The sequence below is a fragment of the Chiloscyllium punctatum genome, chromosome 17, assembly GCF_047496795.1.
Source record: "Chiloscyllium punctatum isolate Juve2018m chromosome 17, sChiPun1.3, whole genome shotgun sequence".
NCBI lineage: Eukaryota > Metazoa > Chordata > Chondrichthyes > Orectolobiformes > Hemiscylliidae > Chiloscyllium > Chiloscyllium punctatum.
The window spans coordinates 53682162-53705079 of NC_092755.1; the positions used below are offsets into that span (position 1 = coordinate 53682162).

General features: G+C 40.4%; 1 protein-coding gene across 1 annotated transcript in view; it reads right to left on the reverse strand.

The window, feature by feature from the left end:
- The window catches only part of lztr1 (leucine zipper like post translational regulator 1), a 60650-nt gene that overhangs the window by 20210 nt on the left and 17522 nt on the right, over positions 1-22918 (reverse strand). The window contains exons 9-16 of the mRNA XM_072587158.1: positions 17326-17527; positions 13735-13779; positions 9154-9264; positions 8159-8251; positions 7823-7918; positions 7124-7289; positions 2723-2892; positions 2130-2286 (exon numbers count right to left, since the gene is read on the reverse strand). Coding sequence (XP_072443259.1) covers positions 2130-2286; positions 2723-2892; positions 7124-7289; positions 7823-7918; positions 8159-8251; positions 9154-9264; positions 13735-13779; positions 17326-17527 — 1040 coding nt within the window. The remainder of the gene's footprint in view (positions 1-2129; positions 2287-2722; positions 2893-7123; positions 7290-7822; positions 7919-8158; positions 8252-9153; positions 9265-13734; positions 13780-17325; positions 17528-22918) is intronic.

Genomic DNA, 22918 nt, shown 5'->3' on the forward strand with positions numbered 1-22918 from the left:
TCATATCACTGACTTGATTCCATATGCCTGCTTATAAGGTGAGTAAAACATGCATTTGAGGTGAAAATAGAGGTCAACTCCAAATTCAAGTACTACATTCTTTTTGAAGAAAAGCAGGATCAACATATATGCCAAGTCTAAGCCTAAACACCAAGTTTAGAACATAGAACAATACAGCGCAGAACAGGCTCTTTGGCCCTTGATATTGCGTCGACCTGTGAATTAATCTAAGCACATCCCCCTACACTACCCCAACATCATCCATGCGCTTATTCAAGGATTGTTTAAAATCTCCCTAATGTGGCTGAGTTAACTACATTGGCAGGCAGTGCATTCCACACCCTTACCACTCTCTGCGTAAAGAATCTGCCTCTGAGATCTGTCTTATATCAATCACTCCTTAATTTGTAGCTATGACGCCTCGTACAAGCTGACGTCATCATCCTAGGAAACAAACTTTCACTGTCTACTCTGTCTAATCCTCTGATCATCTTGTACGTCTCTATCAAATTCCCTCTTAGCCTTCATCTTTCCAATGAGAACAGACCCAAGACCCTCAGCCTTTCCTCATATGACCTTCCCTCCAGACCAGGCAACATCCTGGTAAATCTCCTCTGCACCTTTTCCAATGCATCCACAACATTCCTGTAATGGGGTGACCAGAACTGTACACAATATTCCAAGTCCGGCCGCACCAGTGTTTCGTATAGTTGCAGCATGACATTATGGCTCTGGAACTCAATTCCTCTACCAATAAAACCTAACACACCTTCTTAACGGACTCCAAGATCCTTCTGCACATCCACACTACCAAGAATCTTTCCATTGACCCAGTATTCTGCCTTCCTGTTATTCTTCCCAAAGTGAATCACCTCACATTTATCTGCATTGAACTCCATTTACCACTTCTCAGCCTAATTCTGCAGTTTATCCAAGTCCCCCTGCAACATTCTTCCATACTTTCAAATTTTAATGCCAAAAAGTGAAGTCATCTGATAGTCCACGGTCTAAGGCAGTAATTACAGCACATAAGGAAGCCATTCAAATTTACAGATCTATGCTGGTGTTAATGCACCATATCAGCCTCCTCCTACTCTTGTTAACCTAGACCATCAACACATATGTTTATTTTTCCTCATGTGCGTGTTTGGCTACTCCTTGAATGCATTAATATATTCAACTCAATTATTCCTTTTGGTAACAATTATCACAATTTAACCACTCTCTAGGTAAAGCTATTCTCTTAAATTTCTTAGTGATTACTGCTTATACTTATTCTTGTCTTTCCCAGTAACATTTAGGCACTCCCACACATTGCTGACCCTATCAAACTCTTTCATTATCCTGAAGACCTCTATTAGTGAACCTCTCAATCTTTGATTTTCTAGTGAAAAGAATCTCAACCTATTCAAAACAAAACAGAAATTGCTGGAAAAGCTCAACAGGTCTGGCAGCATCTGTGGAGAAAAATCAGAGTTAACTTTATGGGTCCAGTGACCCTTCTTCAAAACTGATCCTCGCGAGTAAAAGATTCGCTATTATACAGAAGATGCGGTGGGGTTGGGGTGGCGAGTAAACGATAGGTGGAGATAGAGCCCAAAGAGAGAGAAAAACATAGTTGGACAGATAAAGGAGTGGTTAAAGGTCTGTCTGGGGCCAAACTTGTGTGTTAGTCTAATCCATCCAACCAAAGTCGCGTTTCTGACACTAATTAAACCTTTAGGAAGAAATACTGAGAACTACCTTCCCATTGCAAAATAAACAGCTCATTTATATCAGTAGATATCAGAAGGCAGTAGTTTGGGAATGTTTTAGAGATCTTCACAAAAGTGGTTAACCAAATCAAGAAACATAAAATCAGAAACAAAAATAGAAATAGCTGGAAAATTTCAGTCTGGCAGCATCTGCAGAGAGAAATCAGTTAACATTTCAGCTCCAGTGACTCTTCTTTAGAACTCTAAAGAATGGTTACTGGACCTGAAATGTTAACTCTGATTTCTCTCCATATTTGCTGCCAGACCCACTGAGATTTTCCAGCAATTTCTGTTTTTACTTAAGAAAAGTATATTTGCCTTAAATTTGTACAAGAATTTATTCTGTATGAGTAATATTCATTTCACACAAATTACCTATATCAACAGGCTGATCGGAATTTACCCGTGTCGGAGGTTGATGCTTTCTTCTTACAATCTCTACAATTAAACAGGGGGAAAGACACTCAAACTCTTTGGTCATTATCACTTGGTTGAAGTGCGATTCTTTGACCACAAAATTTAGACAGTATTCCTGAAACAGAGAAGAACTAAAATTATTCCAGTTGCTCTCAAAACTCTTTCATTTTGTGTGAATTTTGGTGAATGAGTGGGGACCATCATTTACTTCCACTTCTAAAGCTGCCCCATTATTATTACCAACTGTAAGAACAGAACTGCTCCAGAAGGTGCATGCTACACATTCAAGGAAAATGAAATCAGCATTTAGGAATGGGATACCTTTCTACTTATGGCAGCAAGTGCTATCATCAAGAAGTCTCTAGTTCAGCTATTAGAATTCAGCTTGTTCAGAAGAGATGGTACTAATTCCTCAATTGGATTAGCCAAGTAGCTCAAACAGAAAGCAATGTGTGGTGGAAGAGATTAGCTCTCTGTCATAGGATCAATAAGAACAGCATTCTTAGTTAAAGGTATTTGGTCATTTTGTCCTCTTGATATGGCGTACATACCTTTAATTGGTCCAGTTGTAATTTGTTGGCATTCTCACATACAGTGAGAACATTCTGAAGGTCTACGGAAGCCTCAATGTACTGTAGGCACAGTTGTTCTAGCCGAGCCAAATGAAAGCTCAAGGCAAGCTTATAAACATCCATTATCAGCAAGACATCCTGTACATGACCTACATGACAAAGAAGACTAAGCATTTCAAACATGAAAATACTATTCAGGAATTAGACATGATGCTTAGCCCACACCATTTCTAATATGGAAGTGCTGAATGTTAACAGGAAAGAAGAAAGCAGAGTCAAATTCCAAGCGCTGCCACCATTGCTCATTTTGAGGAGTGGGACATTCACCCAATATTCCTTTCAAAATAATTAAGAACAGTTTTGGCATCAGTTAAAGGAGTTGGAAACTATAACACTATGCTTTGTAAGGTAGTCAACCCATGATGTGCACATGGAATGACCCACTGAAATGAGATTACTTAAAGCAGCGATACTTATCTAAAGTACACAGAACAGCAGCTTCTTTCCCTTTCATTTTCATCCCCTATTCCCAGCAGGCTTTGCTGTACAGAAGTGTAGGAGAAAGCAACAGGATAAAAGAAATCTATAATTTGGGGAAGAGATTGGGATTTTTTGAAGGCATGCATCCAGGAGATTAAGTTGTCCTCCAACCCCATGGCATCAATGTGAACTTCACTGGTTTGCTCATTTCCCCTCCCTCCACCTTACCCCAGTTCCAACCTTCCAGCTCAGCACCATCCTCATGACCTGTCCCATCTGTCCATCTTCCTTCCTATCTATCCGCTCCATCCTCCTCTCCAACCTATCACCTTTCCTCCCACCTCCAGCACTCTCAGCTACCACCTTCCACCCAGCTCCACACCCCCTCCTATTTATCTCTTCACCCCTGAGGCTCCCAGCCTCATTCCTGATGAAGGGCTTTTGCCCGAAACATTGATTTTCCTGCTCGTCGGATGCTGCCTGACCTGCTGTGTTTTTCCAGCACGATTCTAACCATTCTCTCTCCAACCTAGTTTAGTGCATCAATTGCTCCCAATGTGGTCATCTGCATCAGGGAAATCGAACATAAACTTAGGGAGCGGTTCGCCGAGCATCACAGCCAGGCCTACAGGGACGTCCTGGTCACCACAAATTTCAATTCCCCCAACCGCTCCCTTTCCGACTTGACCATCCTCGGCCTCCTCCATTGCCAAAAGAAAAACTACAGCTCCTATTGGAGAAACAACACCTCATCTTCCACCTGGGCAGCCTACAGCCCGGACGGCTCAACAGTGAATTCTCCAATTTCAAATAACCTTCTTCCACATCCCCTATCTCCCTTCCTAGCCCCGCACCCTCCCTTCCACTGCTCTCTGCCACTAACTGGATTCACTCTTCCAATTGACCAACCAGGTTGTACCCTCTACCTGTCTTCACCCATCCCCACTTTGCCCCTGCCTCCTCCTTTATTTGCACTTCCCCCCCCCACCCACCCCCAGTCCTAAAGGAGGATTATACTCGAAACGTTGACTTTTGCACCTCTTGATGCTCCTGGCTTCCTGTGTTCTTCCAGCCTTTTGCCAGTCATTGAAAGTAAGCATGCAAGTGCAGCCAGTGGTGAAGAAGTCAAATGATTATGTTGGCCTTCATAGTGACAGGATTCAAGTACAGGAACTGCATAGGGCTTTGTGAGACCACACCTGGAGTTGTGTGTGCAGTTTTTGTCTGCGTATCTGAGGAAAGCTATGGAGTGAGTGCAACAAAGGTTTACCAGACTCATTCCTGGAATGGCAGGACTCACATATGATAACTCCTATGATTACTGGAATTTAGAATAATGAGGCGGCATTTCATAGAAATTTTCATTTCATTCTAACAGGACTAAACATGGTAAATGCAGGACAGATGCCCCCAATGACTGGGGAACTAAGGGTCACACAGCTTAAGGATATGGAGAAGGCCATTAAGAACTGAGATGAGGAATTCTGTGGAAGTCTCTGCCTCAGAAAGAGACTGAGGACAAAATATTAAGTGTTTTTAAGAGACCTTAGATATAATTTTAAGGGCTGAAGGGATCAAAGCGTATAGGGAACAAATGGGAACAGGATATGGGGTTCAATAATTAGCCACGACTATACTGAATTGTGTAGCAGGCTTGAAGTTTGAATGGCCTACTCCTTTCTATGAGGCATAAAAGGATGAAGAGTCAATGTTGTGGACTCCCAGAGCCACTTCCTCCTGAACATATATGGCACCACAGTGCTGTTACCTCTGGTGGATCTCTCCTGCGGTTCCACAGGACATAGCTAGAGCTGAAACTGGAGGAATCTTGTACATTGCTTACAAATATTGTTACAATTGAGGCAGGAGGGGTCCCACTATCACACTAATTTCACTACTCCACACATTACAACAAAAAAAATTAAAACTTTTTTCCAGTTACCCAGAAGGCCAATTCATAATCTTACCTTCATCAGGTTTAAAACACCAAAGTCTATCAACTAGGTTCCTTAATAATGATTTATCAAAATTATTATTCAAACACTATTATTAATCAATAAAGATACAATAATTGGTTAAAATATAAGCCAGTAATGTAGAAACATAAATGCTGTTCAAAAAAGGACAGAAGCAGATATTTTTTCCCGGAGAAAACAAAATACCGCTGATGCTGAAATCAGAAATAAAAAACAGAGAATGCTGGAGAAACTCTGAATTAATGTTTTGTGTCTAAAGGTATTTCTTCAGATGTTTTTCTGAGATTGACTTTCTGACAAAAAAAGTACTTTTGCCAATAGGCAATTTTTAAAAGGCAAAAAGATGAAGTGGATGATGTTTACAAAGTCTATGACTCGATGCCCATCACAGGTGGTCAGTCCACTTACCACAAAAAGTTGCCTCTAAAATCTTAGCTTGCTCAGGAAATACAATGTTCAGACGTTCTTTGAATCACTCTTTCAAAAGAGCAAGTTAGTTTCACCCTGAACTCCAAAGACCATTTTCTTTCCAGAAAATAGCTGGATAGGTTGTTCTCAGCAAACTTTCATCCAACTGAACCAGATCAAGTCAGAATCTCTCCAGCAATCATAGGAAGCCTTTTATTTAAAAAAACTCCAATACGGGATGCAGGAGGTAAAAGTACTATCTCATATTCCCAATTCCTCCGCCTCCGCCACATCTGCTCCCAGGAGGACCTGTTCCACCACAGAACACACCAGATGGCCTCCTACTTTAAAGACTGAAATTTCCCCTCCCACATAGTTGAAGATGCTCTCCAATGTATCATCCACGTCCCACACCTCTGCCCTCGAAACCTACTCTTCTGATGCAACAAGGACAGAAACCCCCTGGTCCTCTCCTTCCACCCACCAACCTCCGCATAAATCACATCCTCCAACATTTCCGCCACCTATAAACGGACCCTATCACCACCCATCCGCTTCACGCAAAGACAGTTCCCTCCGTAACTACCTGGTTAGGTCCACACTCCCTAACAAGCCACCCTCCCACCCCCGGCATTTTCCCCTGCCATTGCAGAAATTGCAAAACCTGTGCCCACACCTCCCACCTTAACTCCGTCCAAGGCCCCAAAGGAGCCTTCCACATCCATAAAAGTTTCACCTGCACTTCCACACGTCATTTATAGTATCCGTTGCTCCCGATGCGGCCTCCTCTACATTGGGGAGACTGGACACTTTCTCACAGAGCGCTTTAGAGAACATCTCCGGTACACCTGCACCAACCAACCCCATCGCCCCTGGCTGAACATTTCAACTCCCCATCCCACTCTGCTGAGGACATGCAGGTCCTAGGCCTCCTCCATTGCCACTCCCTCACCACCTGACACCTGGAGAAAGAACAGCATATTTTCCGCCTCAGGACCCTTCAACCCCAGGGCATCAATGTGGACTTCTTCAGTTTCCTAATTTCCCCCCTCCCCCCCAATTTACCCCAGTTCCAACCTTCCAGTTCAGCACTGTCCTCATAAGCTGTCCCACCTGTCAATCTTCCTTCCCACCCTCCTCTCTGACCTATCACCTTTACCCCCACCTCCATCCAGTCATTTACATGCTCCACCGCAGGCAAGTTTAGAATTATGTTCTGTTTAAATAAGATTGGTGAGACATTAGAGAAACTACACAAACATATTCAACGAGCCTTTCTTGGAATTTATTATATGTCAGATTTATTTTACAGATATGTGCCAGCACAGCTCAGTTTCTCAGATTTATTTAGTCACTCAAGGAATTTAATTATTGTAAAAATGGTGGAAGATTTAAGTATGCCAAACTGACAGCTTTTTCACAATGAAATGAATCAAATCAACCAAAGGATTAACATGTGCAAACAATGGTTGAAACGCTCACCAAGTTAGGCAGCATTATAAAAATTAAACAATACCTTTCCGTGGGTACTTGATTTTGTCTGTGTACAGAAACTGCATCAGGATCTCAAATGGTTGTGCCTCAGCCTCACGGATCACCACCTCCAGTTGAAGTGGGGAACTTGCTGGTTTCGGGTTAGTGCTTGCTATTTCTTCTCCAACTGCAGTTTCCTGCTTAGCTTTCTGATGGACAAATATATATATATAATATATATATATAATATATAACGTGGGAAAACATTAAATCAGTCAAATTCACTGTAACAGAAGAAACTGGTTACAATCAGAAAATGTTCACAAAATTTTCCCAGTAACAGCAAGATGACAAAAAAATGTACCATGTCTTTTTGTATTTACAGGGTAGAATTGTTGCAAGACATTCCTCAAAAGGCTCTGAATGGAGTCAAACTCTAGCAATATCTAAACGGTGTAGAAAAAAAACTGAAAAAGATAGAAGCAGAATGTGCTTGGGAAGGACGGAGAGACAGAGATTGACTGACTCAAGTAAAGTGACATAGCCTCAGTGATTTAGCAGCCAGTTTTGCACACTATCCAATTCCCTCTCTCCTCCTCTTAATTTCAGGATTAGTCACAGTTTAACATATGTTCCAGACACCTGGACTCCTCACTTTCAATTGGTCAAGTCTTCAGAACATTTAGAACAATAATGGCTTTGAAAGAGTACTATAATATTTTAATTAATTCAGACTACATACCTGCTTTAGCCAATCTCTGGCCTGGGTAATCTTCTTTCTTAACCATTTGCTTCGAGCTGTGACCATTGCTATATGTCCTTTAACTCTCTCTTCTTTCTGGTATCAGATCAGAAAAAAAAATTGGATAATCACCAACCAGGGTCATGGGACCTCAACTGATGATAAAAGCCATTGAAGAATCATCTGATGCACTGGATCACACCAGGATCTAGAGTTAAAAAGTCAATGCTCACACTTTGAATCACTTAAACTTGCTTTTAAAGCAGTCTTTCCCTCATGAACCAAATGCCAACATTGCTGAAAATGTTGGTATCAAACAAGATTCACAGTGGTTACCTCTCCCAGGATGAATTCCACATCACAGAACTGCCTGTTCTCCCACAGTCTCCCATAGTCTTCATGTAAAGTGCATTTTGGATAACAGGAAAACTGGAATTGATAGGTAGAGATTTGAATATGTAAGATATACAGATGCTCCATACCGAGAAGGCAAAGAATTATATAAAATACGCAAAACAAAAACAGGCCACATTAGACTCGAGGCATTAACTCTGTTTCTCTCTCTGCAGATGATGCCAGACCTGGTGAACTTCTGCAGCACTTTTTGTTTTTACTTCAAATCTCCAGTATCCACAGTACTTTGCTTTTATTTTAATGTACTTTTGAAACTCATGCCTATTATTTGTATTACTTCCCATGGTATCAAGTTTTACTTTCTAACCATTCTCTGAACAAGTAAAATTTCTTATTTCCCTGCTGGAATATACCTATATTCTGTTTATGATCTCCACATCTGCCCTCTCCAAGCCATTTATAACCTTTGACTAGAAAAGGAAAAAAAAACCCTATTCAATCTTTTCTGATAGCTGTGAATTCTCAGTTCTGATATTGCTCATGGAGACCAGAACAATGTCCACATAAGGCCTGAGATAGGTGCTATTTAAGTGTAAAGTAATCTCACTATTTTGAGTTTCATTCTTAGAAATAAGTTCCAATGCTTTATCTGTTTTTAAAGTCACTGATCAGTGGTATAGCTTTTTAATTATTTGATCACCTGCATTCTTAGATTCCTTTGATCATCGGATGCATCTTGTTGCTTATTTTCTAAGATATGGGTGTTATCCTATTAACCATCAATTTCATCAGCAACTACAGACTGAATATATCTAAATATCATCATTGTCGCTTTTATAATTTAAGATAAAATTTAACACTTATTTCTAAAAACATAATTCTTCAACTTTTACTGCCAACCACTAGTTTCATAAAAATAGGACCCCAATGCACATAAGTGCATGGGTAATTAGATAAGTGGCTAATGCACTGCTTACCTGAAACCGATACATCTCTCCACTTCTCACATTGTTGTCCACTGTCCCACCAAAGATATACATAGCATCTGAAATAACTGCTGCAGCATGGAAAAGTCTTCCACTGGGCATCTGAGAATTCAAAGCATGAAAGTATTTCAGGACTGAAGTAACTTTACTTCTCTACTTTACTTTTCTTCCACTTTTGCAGAGAAATATTTACCAGGAAGATAGAAGAGATAACAAATGGAAATCATTGCTGCAAATAGAATCAAAAACTTTAATCTTATGCATCCGTTATGAATATGAAGTGCTACCAAATCAGGTAAATGAGAAGTTCAGTTAGTTCATGCTTTCCTTACTCAATTACATTAAGCACTCCCAAATGTATTGGATATAACACAGATTGAAACCATTTTAATATCTCTTTGTACTACTCCTTACATCAACTCTAATCTCTATTGCATAAATAGCTTTACATTTTTCTCCATTGTGAACATAGACATGGAAAATTATTGTTTTCCCCCTCTCTCCTTCGCTACTGCTTTTCACATTTGATGCAGTATGTTACCTCCAGCACTTGATCCTATTAGAGTGTCACCAAATGGGTAAGTGGCGAGGATTAAGCGAGCACATGGGACACAAATTACTGTCACTCATCCAGATTACTTTTTCCCCTATAAGCAAGCTCCAGTTAACACATACTCTATTTGTCCTCCCTGGTGTACATAAAAGATGCCACTGTATGATTTTGAAGTAACTCATTTGGTTGCAAATAGCATGGGAACAGGAATAGAGGATTTAGCCCCCAGTTATGCCACTCATTTAGATCATGGCTGATTTGTTGAGTTAACATCATAAAATTGCCTATGCACACATTCAACAGCATTTAGTGAACAAGAATCTATCAACTTTAGATTTAACTGAGTGAGCATCAATTGCTCTGTGCAGAAAGTCTTTTTTTACCCTTTGTGTGGAAAAATACTTTTACACTCGTGGGGGACAAGCTGTAATCTTTCAACTATGAATGGCCCTAGTCATAAAGTTCCTGAGCAATGGAAATACTTTTCTCAACCAAACCCAGTGTCTTGGAAACTTTGATCAAATCATTCAATAATCTTCTAAACTCCAGGAAACAAACTGCTCACGTATGTAACTGCTCCTTGTAAATGCTAACTGGAAAACTTCTTTACCAAGCCCCAGATGATTAGAAAAATACAAATAATATTAAGTAGAACATCAAATGGGAAGCAAAAGGTCTGTGCCTAATTGCAAGAGATAGAGCAACACGTTATTAGGGCATAAGCATTAGATCACAATTGTCTTTGGGACTTTTTCCACTGGAACATTGGAGTTTGAGAGATGACTGTACAGAAGTTCATAAAATAATGAGGCTACATGATAGTGTTAGTGGTAGTTGTCTTTTCCCTAGGTAGGGGGATTTCAAGACCATTTTTAAAGGTGAGAGGAGAAAGATTTAAAAAAGATATGAGGGGCAAGTTTTTTTTTAACATAGAGAGAGTGGTTCACATGTGAAATGAACTTTGAGGAAGAGATGGACGTAGATACAAAAATAAAGTTTAAAAGACATTTGAATAAGTATCTGAATAGGAAAGAATTGGAGGGATATGGGCCAGAAACTGGCAGGTGAGACTAGTTTAGCTTGGGATTATGTTTAGCATGGACTAATTGGAACAAAAGGTTCTATTTCCGTGCTGTATGACTATGTCTCTAATTGTTTGAAAAAGATTTAGCATTTAGCCAAAAACACCAAGAGAAAATGTGGATGATAGCATCACCCAGATTGTCGTCGCTCTGCTTCTGGCAGGTAGCTGAGAAAGCAGAATTGCTACAAGTCTGCCCTCTCAACTAGGAAATTATTTTTAACCCAGGGATAACATTGTATGCAAACTTGTTATGCTTGTTTCTACAGTACCAGGAAAACAGTACAGTAAAACATTCAGGACACCATCCAACAATGCTTCCAACGTGCTGGAGTCAAAGCCTTCAACCACTTTGAATGAATACTGTGTAATGGTGAAATGTGGATTCTCCCAGTGATAATGCAAGTGCAGTAACTCTTCACTACCACTGGATAGTGCCAGAATGCTGCAAATGAATTCTCATGTAGCCAGTAAGGTATCTGAACTGTAGCATAATATTGTAACTGATGTAGTCAAAAATCAACGCCACATTTCTTTGAGAAAGTTACTGCAGCTGCAGGAAGAGTTCAACTGGCTTTTAATTCTTTGTCTAAATATAATGGCTAATTAATCAAAACAGACAAACTGGAAACACTCCTCAATTTGGAATTCTTTACCCCTTTAAGTGCTCATAAAAGAGCATCAAGAAACATCATAGAATCTGGGTTTACATCCCCGGGTGTTATTATTTTCTCTGTCATTGTGGGTGGAAAGGTATCAGAAGATGCAGTGCGATGGAATACTCTGCATTGCTTTGATGAGCGTTGCTCCAGAACAAATCAAAAACTCAAAAATATCCATGACAAAGCAGCCTGCTCGATCAGAACCCAGCCACTACCTTAAACATTCACTGTTTTCATCTAGCATCAGTGTGGACCACCTAGATGATGCACTGTAGCAAGCACCAAGGCCCCTACAATAGTACTTTCCAAACCTGCAAACGCTGTTGCATGTGAGCATGCTGCAGCATACTGATGGAAACAGAAAAATCTAAACATTGTTCTACAATTACATACTCGGAACTGGATAGCCATGCATTCACTGTTATTGGGGTCAAAATCTTGACATCACCCAACCCCATAAACATTGTGGCGGTATCTACACAACATAGTGCTCACCACCACTTTAAGGTGAATAAGAGGTGAGCAACAAATGCCAATCTTGGCAGGGACACCCATCTTCCATGAATAAATTAAAAATAATTTATCCAAATTCCACCACTGATAGCTAGACAATCATTCACCAGTTAAAGTCCAAGTGGATTAAGGGTCACGTGGAGTTTTCTGCATTAATAGAAAAATTCCAACTGTAAGTTAACCTCTTAACCTATTAAGAATATTTTCCAAACAGATGCTTCAGAACTGATTGACATGCACTGTATAGCAGGCTTCTGGATTACATACTAGGTATACATGTATATGGAATGAAACAAACAAATGACTCTACATATTAAAAATCCATTAACTAATTCCATCCACTAATTCTGCCATTCCATAATTAAAGTTACAAATTTACCAAAATTAAAATCGGCATTTCTAACAGCTTGGATTTTGTAAAAGGTGAAGTTTTTGTTCATGGTTTTGTAAAATGTGAAGCTTTAATACTTCAGAACAAATTAAATCCAAATGAATCATATTAGAGCAAAAATCTTATTCCCAGATTTGCAGCACTTTGTTCAGATTACAAATTGAGAGTTCAATGTTTATAAAGTACATTGCTAACTGTTGTGTTTGGCAGTTACATTCAGCAATTAACCTTAAACTGTGCGAGAAGACAACGATAAGCTAAAATAACAATGTCTTGTCAACTTTATTCCTCTTGCTTTAAAATTTAGCTCAGTAAAATAATCTGTAGACCTACAGCAGTGAAAATACTATTCAGCTGATATCTGCATTATAATTTACTTGAATTCATGTCATTACTGATTTGCATGAAGAAATACACAGTAATCTGCACAAGAACTGTTGCCTTTTTATTGTGTGCCATATGTTAAATATGCCAAATAGGTCATAATTTCCCCATTTCAGCATACATTGAAAATCCTTTGACAAGGCATGGCCCTGGTGAAATCCACATCCGCAGTATCACTGGTGCCTGCGGTCTGAAATTCAAGTTTTTGAAGTAATTCAATGTTTCAGCTCATCTTTTGCTTTGAAGCGAGCAGAATTGGCTCCCAACTCAAATTCTGATACAGAGACAGCATTAATTTACCCGAAAACAAACACAAATGCAGTCAAAGTATAAGCAAATGTACAGTTGCAATAAACATTTCAGCCTCATATGCACTAACAGAACATTACACCTTTTTGATAGAAACACTCCAGAAAACAAATGCCAGTTTACACCCAAATTCAGTTTCCCTCCTCCATTCAATGCACCATCAAACTCGGAAATTTCACAAAAACACTGAAGTTATTTCCTGCATGAAAAGTGTCAGACTTTTTTAATAGTCATTCAGAGTTACAGTGCCTGCTTCACCACAATAAATGAACTGAAAGAAGATCATTATCTTGAACCTAAAGACTCTCAAGAAACATTCTGTACTGTGACTACACATTATGCCTGAGACTTCTGCCAAAACAAACAAATTTCCAAGATTGCTGTCTCTTCATTTTCAAGAGAAGGTGTACGGCTAATGAGGGTGGCAACACATAACAATGGTTTTAAAGTTCTGTGTACAGATAATAGTTGTTCTTTCTCCTCCAGAGGAAATACCGGGTGAAGAAAAACAATACTTGCAACTAATGAGCGAGTAAAGAAGCTTCCTTAACCCATGGGAAACATGGAATACATTGTGAAAAGTCAAACCTTTAATTTCCTTAAAAACTGTAAGTCAGCTCCACAAATTCAGCATTTTACAGAGGCATGAATTGCAACACTGCCAGAACAAGCAACTTACCATAAAATCAGGATCATAAGTTGCCTCTGTGTACAAGTTGCTTCCCTAAATGTTGAAGACAATAAAATAAAGATGACGTTACAAAATCATAATGGAATGCATATAAAGTGACATAACGCACAGGATCATGTTAAATCGAATAGGTCGATTGAATAGGAGATAATGTGTGGACCATAAATACTTTTACGGGCTGTGTGGGCCAAAACGACTTGTATATGGTGAAATATTCATTTTCAACTACAATGCTTATCTCTCTAACCTTACAGCATAAAATACACAAGTGCTCAGGCTTGACTTTATAGCAAAGAGTTTCTACTTTACTAGACTAAACATTCTGCTGATTGGAACACTAAGTGACATTGAGTTTTGCTATTTGGACAATTAGATCATCACGTCCCGTGCTGTGAAATGGGATGGGAAAGCTAGCTCATAAGTTTTAAAAAAACCTGTTAAATAGAGATGCAACATCATCCACAAAGTGAAAGTCAGGTTGTGATGCACTTGAAGCCATAATCTGTTTCCTTCTTTTCATGGGTGTCAACTTACAGGAGGACGCTGCTCCATAAATATCCTCAAAGATGGAAGAGCCCAACATCAGTGCATAAGATAAGGCTGAAACATTTACAGCAATCTTCAGCCAGAAGTGCCAAGTGATCCATCTTGGACTCCTCCAATAGTCCCCAACATTAGAGATACTAATCTTCAAGCAATTTGAGTCACATCACATGCTATCAAAAAATGGTTGGAGGCACTAGATACTGCAAAGATTATGGGGCCTGACAACATTCCAGCAATCGCTCTGAAGACTTGTGCTCCAGAACCTACCATGCCCCTGGCTAAGCTCTCCCAGTACAGTAACAACACTGACTTCTACGTGACAATGCAAAAATTGCCCAGGTATGTCCTATATAGAAAAAGCAGGACAAATCCATCCTGGACAATTACCACCCCATCAGTCAACCCTCAAGTAAAGTGATGGAAGGTGGCATCAACAGTGCTATTAATGTGCGGCACAGTGTCTCAGTGGTTAGCATTGTTGCCTCACAGCACCAGGTAACCGGGTTCGATTCCAGGCTCAGGCTACCATCTGTGTGGAGTTTGCACATTCTCCCAGTGTCTGTGTAGGTTTCTTCTGGGCACTCTGGGTTCCTCCCACAGTCCAAAGATGTGCACGCAGCGTGGTTTGATCATGCTAAATTGCCCATGGTGTTCAGGGATGTGTAGGTTAGATGCATTAGTTAGGGGTAAATGTAGAGGAATAGGGTAGGAGAATGGGTCTGGGTGGTTTACTCTTTGGAGAGTTGATGTAGACTTGTTGGGCCTAATGGACTGTCCCTACTCTGTAGGGATTCTACGATTCCATGAAGCAACACCTGCTCAGCAATAACCTGCTCAGTGATGCCCAGTTTAGGTTCCAACAGAGCCATTCAGCTTTTGACTTCATTACAGCCTTGATTCAAACATGGACAAAAGAGGTGAATTCCAGAGGTGAAGCAAGAGTGACAGGCCTTCACATCAAGACTGCATTTGACTGAGTGTGGCATTAAGAAGCCGGAGCAAAACAGGAAATCAATGGGAATCGGGCAAACTCTTTGCTGTTGGAATCACACCTGGCACATAGGCAGATGGTTGTGGTTGTTGGAGGTCAGTCATTTCAACTCCAGGACACTTCTGCAGGAGTTCGTCAGGGCACTGTCCTAGGTCCAACCATCTTCAGCAGCTTCATCAATGGCCTTTCCTCCATCATAAGGTCAGAACTGGGGATGTTCACCAATGACTGCACCATGTTCAGCAACATTTGTGACTCCTCAGATACTGAAGCAGTACACATTTAAATGTAACAAATCCAGACAATATCCAGACTTGGGCTGACAAGTGGCAAGTAACACTCCCATCACACATATGCCAGGCAATGAAGAGCTCCAAAAAGAGATAATCTAACCACCATCCCCTGACATTCAATGTTGTTGCCATCGCTGAATCCCCTGCTATCAACATCTAGGCGTTATCACTAGCAACAAACTCAACTGGACTAACCACATAAATACAGTTGCTACCAGAGCAGATCAGAAGCTAGGAATACTTGACAAGTAAGTCACCTCCTGACTCCCCAAAGCCTTAAGAGAAGTGTGATGGAGCACTCTCCACTTGCATGGATAGATGCAGCTCCAATTCTGAAACTTGACACCAGCCAGGACGAAGTAGTTCACTTGACTAGCATCACAACTACAAGCATCCATTCCCTCTACCGTCAACACTTAGTAGCAGCAGTGAGTACTATCTGCAAGGTGCACTACAGAAATTCACTAAAGATCCTTAGTCAGCACCTCCTGACACATGACCGCTTCCATCTAGAAGGGGAAGAGAGCAGATACATAGGAATACTACCACCTGCAAGTTTCCCTTGAAGGCACTCACCATCTTGACTTGGAAATATATGGCCATTCCTTCACTGTCGCTGGGTCAAAATCCTGGAATTTCCTCTGTGGACATTGAGAGTCTATAGCATGCTGACTGCAGCAGTTTAAAATGGCAACTCACCACAACTTCTAAAGGGCAACTAGGGACAGGCAATAAATGCTGGCCAGCCAGCAATGCCCATATCCCACAAGCGAATGAAACAAAAAAAAAAGTACTTGCATATTTACTATATTTTCTCTTTTAACTTCAAAATATAAATGCAGGCTCCACTGTCTGCATAATACTCACTCCCTTCCAATAACTCCCCTCAGGAACACTCAGGAATACCCACCCCACTGAACAGATAGCTGTTTGATCAAACAACATAATCATGAATATGAGAAAAATTACATTTCAAAGTAAATTCGATCTTTAAGTAACATGACAGGATGGTTGCTACCTGCACTTTAGCTCTTGTTCAGACGTGAACAATTGTTTGGCTCACAATTAATATATTATCTTTTTACTAAGATAGCAGTGAGCAAACTTTTCACAGAATGAAGTAATTGAAGAGACTTACTAACAAATAAAAATAATCAACATTAAAATTATTTTGATAATTTTTGTGCAGATGTACATTCTACAATATACAAAATGAAATTTCCTCTGTTGTCTTAAACTACATGACAGCTAATGTATAGTGATACTATGAGGGGTATTTAGACAACCTTTTGGCATTTTATAAATATATCCATCAAAGATACCTCAATTTAGGTCCTGCGCTTCTAATTTACAAAATGAGAATGTCCTTTAGCTAGATATATCTGTGCAATCAAACAGATTTTAACAGGCCTTCAACCATTGCAAGACACACTGACTTTAATGCTTATCAACATTTTCAATAATACATAATGAAGCAATATGAATTAACTACATGAATCATTATCACTGAATCAAAATCGACCTTGCTGAAGACAGGCCAAGAGTTACCACAAAGCTTTTATATTTGAAGGACTCATCAAAAAAAAAGTGACATCCCCAAAAGGAGTTTTTGGGGTATGGGAGCAGCAGAAGATTGTGCTGCAAACAGACAACTAGACAATTAATATTGCCTGAATCTTATTTCATTTGAAAATAACTGAAAATATAAATCTACATGCATGTTAAATAAGAATACACTTCTCTACTCACCTCACTGTCTGGGCTGGGCTGAATAACCTCCCATGTCTGTGAATCTACATCATAGCAATGTAACTCATTAGGCAATGTGTTATCTGCAGCGCCACCAAACACATAGAGATGTCGGTCAAACGCAACCATGGTGTGGCCATATCTTCTTTGAGGTGGGGCAGGGGAACCTCTGAGTAAGTGCTCAGTGGGAATTCTTGTCCAACTGCATGACAACACAAATCAAAGTTAAATAATGAATTGTATGAAATTATAAAAATTTTAATGAAAACAATCTAAAGCTATACAAGTTGTATCAGCCAGTATACAATTTCAAATTAGGCTCCTGTGGCACAGCGGTACTGTTTCTTCCTCCAGTCCAAATGTTCTGGGTTCAATTCCCACTGGGTTCAAATTCCACCTGCCCCAAACATGTGTCATAATGTGTCTGAACACACTAATATAAAAATATCGACAAATTCAACATTCTCCAAAGTGAATTTTATTTGAGTACTTTCACAATACTCTTATACAATAATGACAAATAAGTCCAACATTAAATATAATATTTTGAACCCTTATAATAACATAAAACAGCAAAACAAAATTTCAATGGAAGGATTAGATTAATTTAGAATTGTTGGTATGGAGAGTTGGACCAAGGGGTCTGTTTCTGTACTGTACAACTCTATGATGAATCAATACGTTTATAAAATTTACTTTGTATCATACATTCCGCCTTATGCAACAATCATAGAAACCAACTGTGGATGTTATAAATCAGAAACAAAAACAGAAATTTCTCGAAAAGCTCAGCAAGTCTGGCAGCATCTGTGAAGAGAAATCAGAGTTACTGTTTCAGGTTGAGTGACCTTTCCTCAGAACTGAGCACAAAACATGGAAGCTGATAACAAAATTAAGGAAGAGTTGTTAAAGTGAACGCTGGTCCATTAGAAATGGCAGAGGGACTAAATCAATTCTGACTTCGGATTTCACACTGAAACTATCCCAATACTAAATAGGAATGGAAGTAGTAATAGGATATGTGGAAAGTCAAAACACATCTATCAGCGCAGCATGGTTTTTGGAAGGGTAAATTATGTTTGACTAATTTGCTCAAGTTCTTTGAAGGTGTAACAAGCAAAGTGGATACTGGGCAACCTTTAGATGTAGTAACTACCAGAATGCATATGACAAAAGGTCAATACACAAGATATAGACTGGGTTTATGAGCTTGGATAGACTGGCTAACCAACAGAAAGCACAGAGTCGGAATAAATGTGCCTTTTTCCACTAAACAAGGTGTAATTAGTGGGGTGCCACAGGGTTTCTGTCTTGGGGCCCAATTATTTACAATCTATATTAATGACTTAGACGCTGGGAAGTGTGTACATTTACCAAATTTGCTGGTGATACTATAACAGGTAGCAAATAAACCTGCAACAAAATAATTTACAAATGGATATGGATGGGTCAGGTGAATGAACAAAATTTGGCAGATGGAGTTTAACATGGATGAATGAGGTTATCCATTTTGGCCAGAAAAATTGAGAGAGAGAGTATGGTGTTGGACAAGCACAGCAGGTCAGGCAGCATCCAAGGAGTTTGAGAATCAATGTTTCGGGCATAAGCCCTTCATCAGGATGAAGAGCTCTTGCCTGAAACGTAGATTCTCCTGCTCCTCGGATGTTGCCTGACCTGCCTTGCTTATCCAGCACCACGCTCTCGACTCTGGTCTCCAGCATCTGCAGTCCTCACTTTCTACGAGAAAAATTAATATGACAACTTATCAAAATGGAGAGATACTTTAAAATGCCTCAATGCAGAGGGAGATTGGGGTCCTTGTGCATGAATCATAGAAAACTAGTATGCAAGGACATCAGGTAATAAGGTTGGCAAATGGAATTTTGGCTTTTATTACTAAAGGAGTGGAGCACAAAAGGAAGGAAGGAAGTGCTTTTGCAAATGCGCAAGGCATTAGTGAGGCCTGCATACAGTTCCCGTACATACATACAGAATGCTAAGGGGGATTGACAAAGTAGATATAGAACAGATGTTTCCCCTTGTTGGGCAATTTAGAATAAGAGGTTATGGGCTAAGAGGTGGCAGATTTAAAACTGAGATGAGAAGGAATTACTTTTCGCAAAGTGTTATTAATCTGTAGCATTCATTACTTCAGAGTGCAGAGGATGCCAGGATACTGAATAAATTCGAAGAGGTGATAGACAGGATTTTAATTAGTAATGGGATAAAGTGTTATGGGAAGTGGGCAGGGAAGCGGAGTAGAGGCCAAGATGACATCAGCCATCATCGTGTTACATGGCGTAGCAGGATCGAGGGACTAAATTGTCTACTCCTGCTCCTAGTTCTTATGTTCTTAAAAGTATCTAATTATCTGAATGAAAATGTAATCGCAAGGATAATGAGAGACTCTACTTCAAAAAAGAATTGAATTAGAACAATCAAGAATTGAACTTTACTAATGGTTGGTAATGGTCCTTCCATGCTGGGTTCCAGCTGCAATGACCATAATCAGGGCTTTGTGAGACTTGTGACTTGCCTGTCCTCTATGAGGTATCCACGTCCTTTTCCTCAAGGTTATTGGCTACACTCTGATTGCATTGTTTTTCTATCAGGTTGTTTCTTCAGCTTTTAATGAATTAACTTAATTATACACAGATTCATTCTTAAATGCCACTTTTGGTGCTCATCTTTGATGAAAACTAGAGTTTAATTAAGTCATCACAAAGAGATTATTACTTTGATGCACACAATGTTATCTCAGTTATATCCATCATATATATTCCATCAAATGATGAAAGTTTTATGTCCCCTACTATAACATCCACATCTGATCCATTTTAAAAATTAACCACTAAAAACTGTCCAACACTGAAAAATCACTCTCCCTTTACTTGAATTTCTGTCAAGTATTTGTGCATTTAAAAATATTCTACTTTGATGAAAGGCTCACTTGCTTAACAAGATAAAACTTAGTGGGCGATTGTCTGTGGCTCTTTTGGCAAGACAACGACAAGCTGAAATGTCATCTTCACCCAAATTTACTGCCAGATGCCATCTTGGTAAAGGAGCTAAGCCCTGTACTGGGGCAGCACGGTGCCAGTGGTTAGCAATGCTGCCTCACAGCGCCAGAGACCCAGGTTCAATTCCCACCTCGAGCAACTCTGTGTGGAGTTTGCACATTCTCCCTGTGTCTGTGTGGGTTTCCTCCGGATGCTCCAGTTTCCTCCCACATCACAAAGATGTGCAGGTCAGGAGAGTTGGCCATGCTAAATTGCCTGTACTGTTAGGTGAAGGGGTAAATATAGGGGAATGGGTCTAGATTGGTTACTCTTCGGAGGGTCGGTGTGGACTTGTTGGGCCGAAGGGCCTGTTTCCACACTAAGTAATCTAATCAAACTATTTAGATCAACACTGACAGGCTGGTTGCCACTTGAATTGTCAGCTAGTTTTCATTAACAAGATTGTATGGTATTTTGGTAGACAATCCGAAACCCAACACATTCCCCCTAATCATAAACAGCTAGCTGCAAGCAAACAATTAATTACTAAGGAATTGGAATGTGATTTCAAGGCATATCACATTTTATAGTTCACTTATTTCACGTTGCAAGATTTTTTGAGACATTTACACCAGTCACTCCATACAATCCACAAGCCCAGACTAATGAGCCAAAGACAGGAGTTTAAACTCACTCATCCCCGATAATGAATTTAATTTAAATACATCTGGAATAAATAATTTAGTTTCAGTAAATGGTGACCAAATCTTCCTAAAAACACACAGTTAACTGAAGACCTTAGAGAAGGAAATCTGCATTTCTTACTTGGCCTGGCCTATGCGTGACTCCAAACCAAGCAATATATGTGGCCCTCAAATACCTCCTAGCAAGCTAGTCAGTTGTCAGGACCTGACCACCATCTTCCCAAGGGTAATCAAAGATGGGGTTTTTAACAATGCTTTTGCCAGGACACAAAAATCCACGAATGAATAATGAAAAAGAATGTTGAGGTTATATATTTTGCTAAATACTTTGAACTAAAGAATACAATTTCCATCTTTAAGACTCAAATGCGAGAAACACAATTTTTGACATGGCATTGTTTGTGCCTGGACGTATGCAGACAGACTGTACACGAAGGACCATTTTGTGTGAGGGGGAAGTGCCTGCAGTTTGTAATTCATTATATGCAGTGCCCATTTATACCAACACATAGAAACATAGGCATTAGGATTGGGAGCAGGCATTTCAACCCTTCAAATCCACTCAGCCATTTAACATGATCATGGCTGATCTTATCCTGGTCTCAACTCCACTCTCTTCCCTTCTCCCCAAAGCACTTTATCCTGCTTTTCATCAGAAATATATCTATTTCTTTTTGAATCTGTTGATTGGAACTCACTGCCCCAGAGTGAGTCAGAGTTTGACAACCCCCTGAGAGGACTGGTTTCTCGTCATCTCAGTTTTAAACATCTGTAGAACCACAGGAAATACATTTGCCTTTGAACCTGCTCCCGCATTCAACATGATCATGCCTGATCATTCAACTCAATATCCTGTTCCCAGATTCTCCCCATATACTTTCAGCCTTTTAGCCTGAAGAACTATATCTAACTCCTTGAAAACGTACAATGCTTTGGCTTCAACTGTTTTCTGCAACACATAATTCCACAGACTCACCTCTATTGGTGAAGCAATTTCTCCTCATCTCAGCTCTTAATGATCTACCATATCCTTAGACTATGACCTTGGTTCTGAACTCACTAGTCATCAGGAAGATCCTACCTGCATTTACCATATACTGAGGAACCTCAATTATCCGAACACCAATTATCCGAAACTCTGATTATCCGAAGGAGATCTCGAGGTCCCGATAGAAACATTACATCAAAGACGTGTTTCCAACATTCATCGCTTCTTTTGTTTACAGTGATTAAACAGGCATGGTCTCCAAATGACTGCACGCCCTCCCGCTCTCTTCCCACACTTTCCCTGGAGCTCTACAGAGGGTGTACCTTAAATCTGCTCTTCCCCAGATAATCTCTCCAAAATTATCTTGTACAGGGCAAAGGTGGAACTTGACAAAAAAGTTGCAGTAAAAAGTTGTGTGGGGCTGTGTATGCGTGTGAGCGTGGACACGTGCTATCTGGAGACTTACCACACAAAGGCAGCTGCAGCAGCAGTCTTGTTGTTGGTGTCTAGTCCGGCTGCCCTGGAAAGGGGGCTGGGGCAGGCAGGGGGCAGTGTTGGATGAGGTTAGGGGTTGGGGGCAGGTGGGGGTGGACATGGCATTGAGGGGTTTGGTGTTGGACGGGGTTTTGGGGGCAGAGGCGGTGTTGGATGGGGTTTGGTGTGGGGGGGGCGAGGGCTGTGTTGGACGGGGTTGGGTGGGGCGAGGGCGGTGTTGGACGGGGGCGGGCGGTGTTGGACGGGGTTGGGGGGGGGGAGAACGGGTGTGGGCGGTGTTGGATGGGGTTGGGGTTGGGGGGACGGGTTGGGTGGGGTTAGGTGGGCAGGCGGTACTGGACGGGATTAGGGAGGAACTGGGGCGGGCGGTGTTGTCCAGGCTTGGGGGGAAATGGGGACGGGGGGGA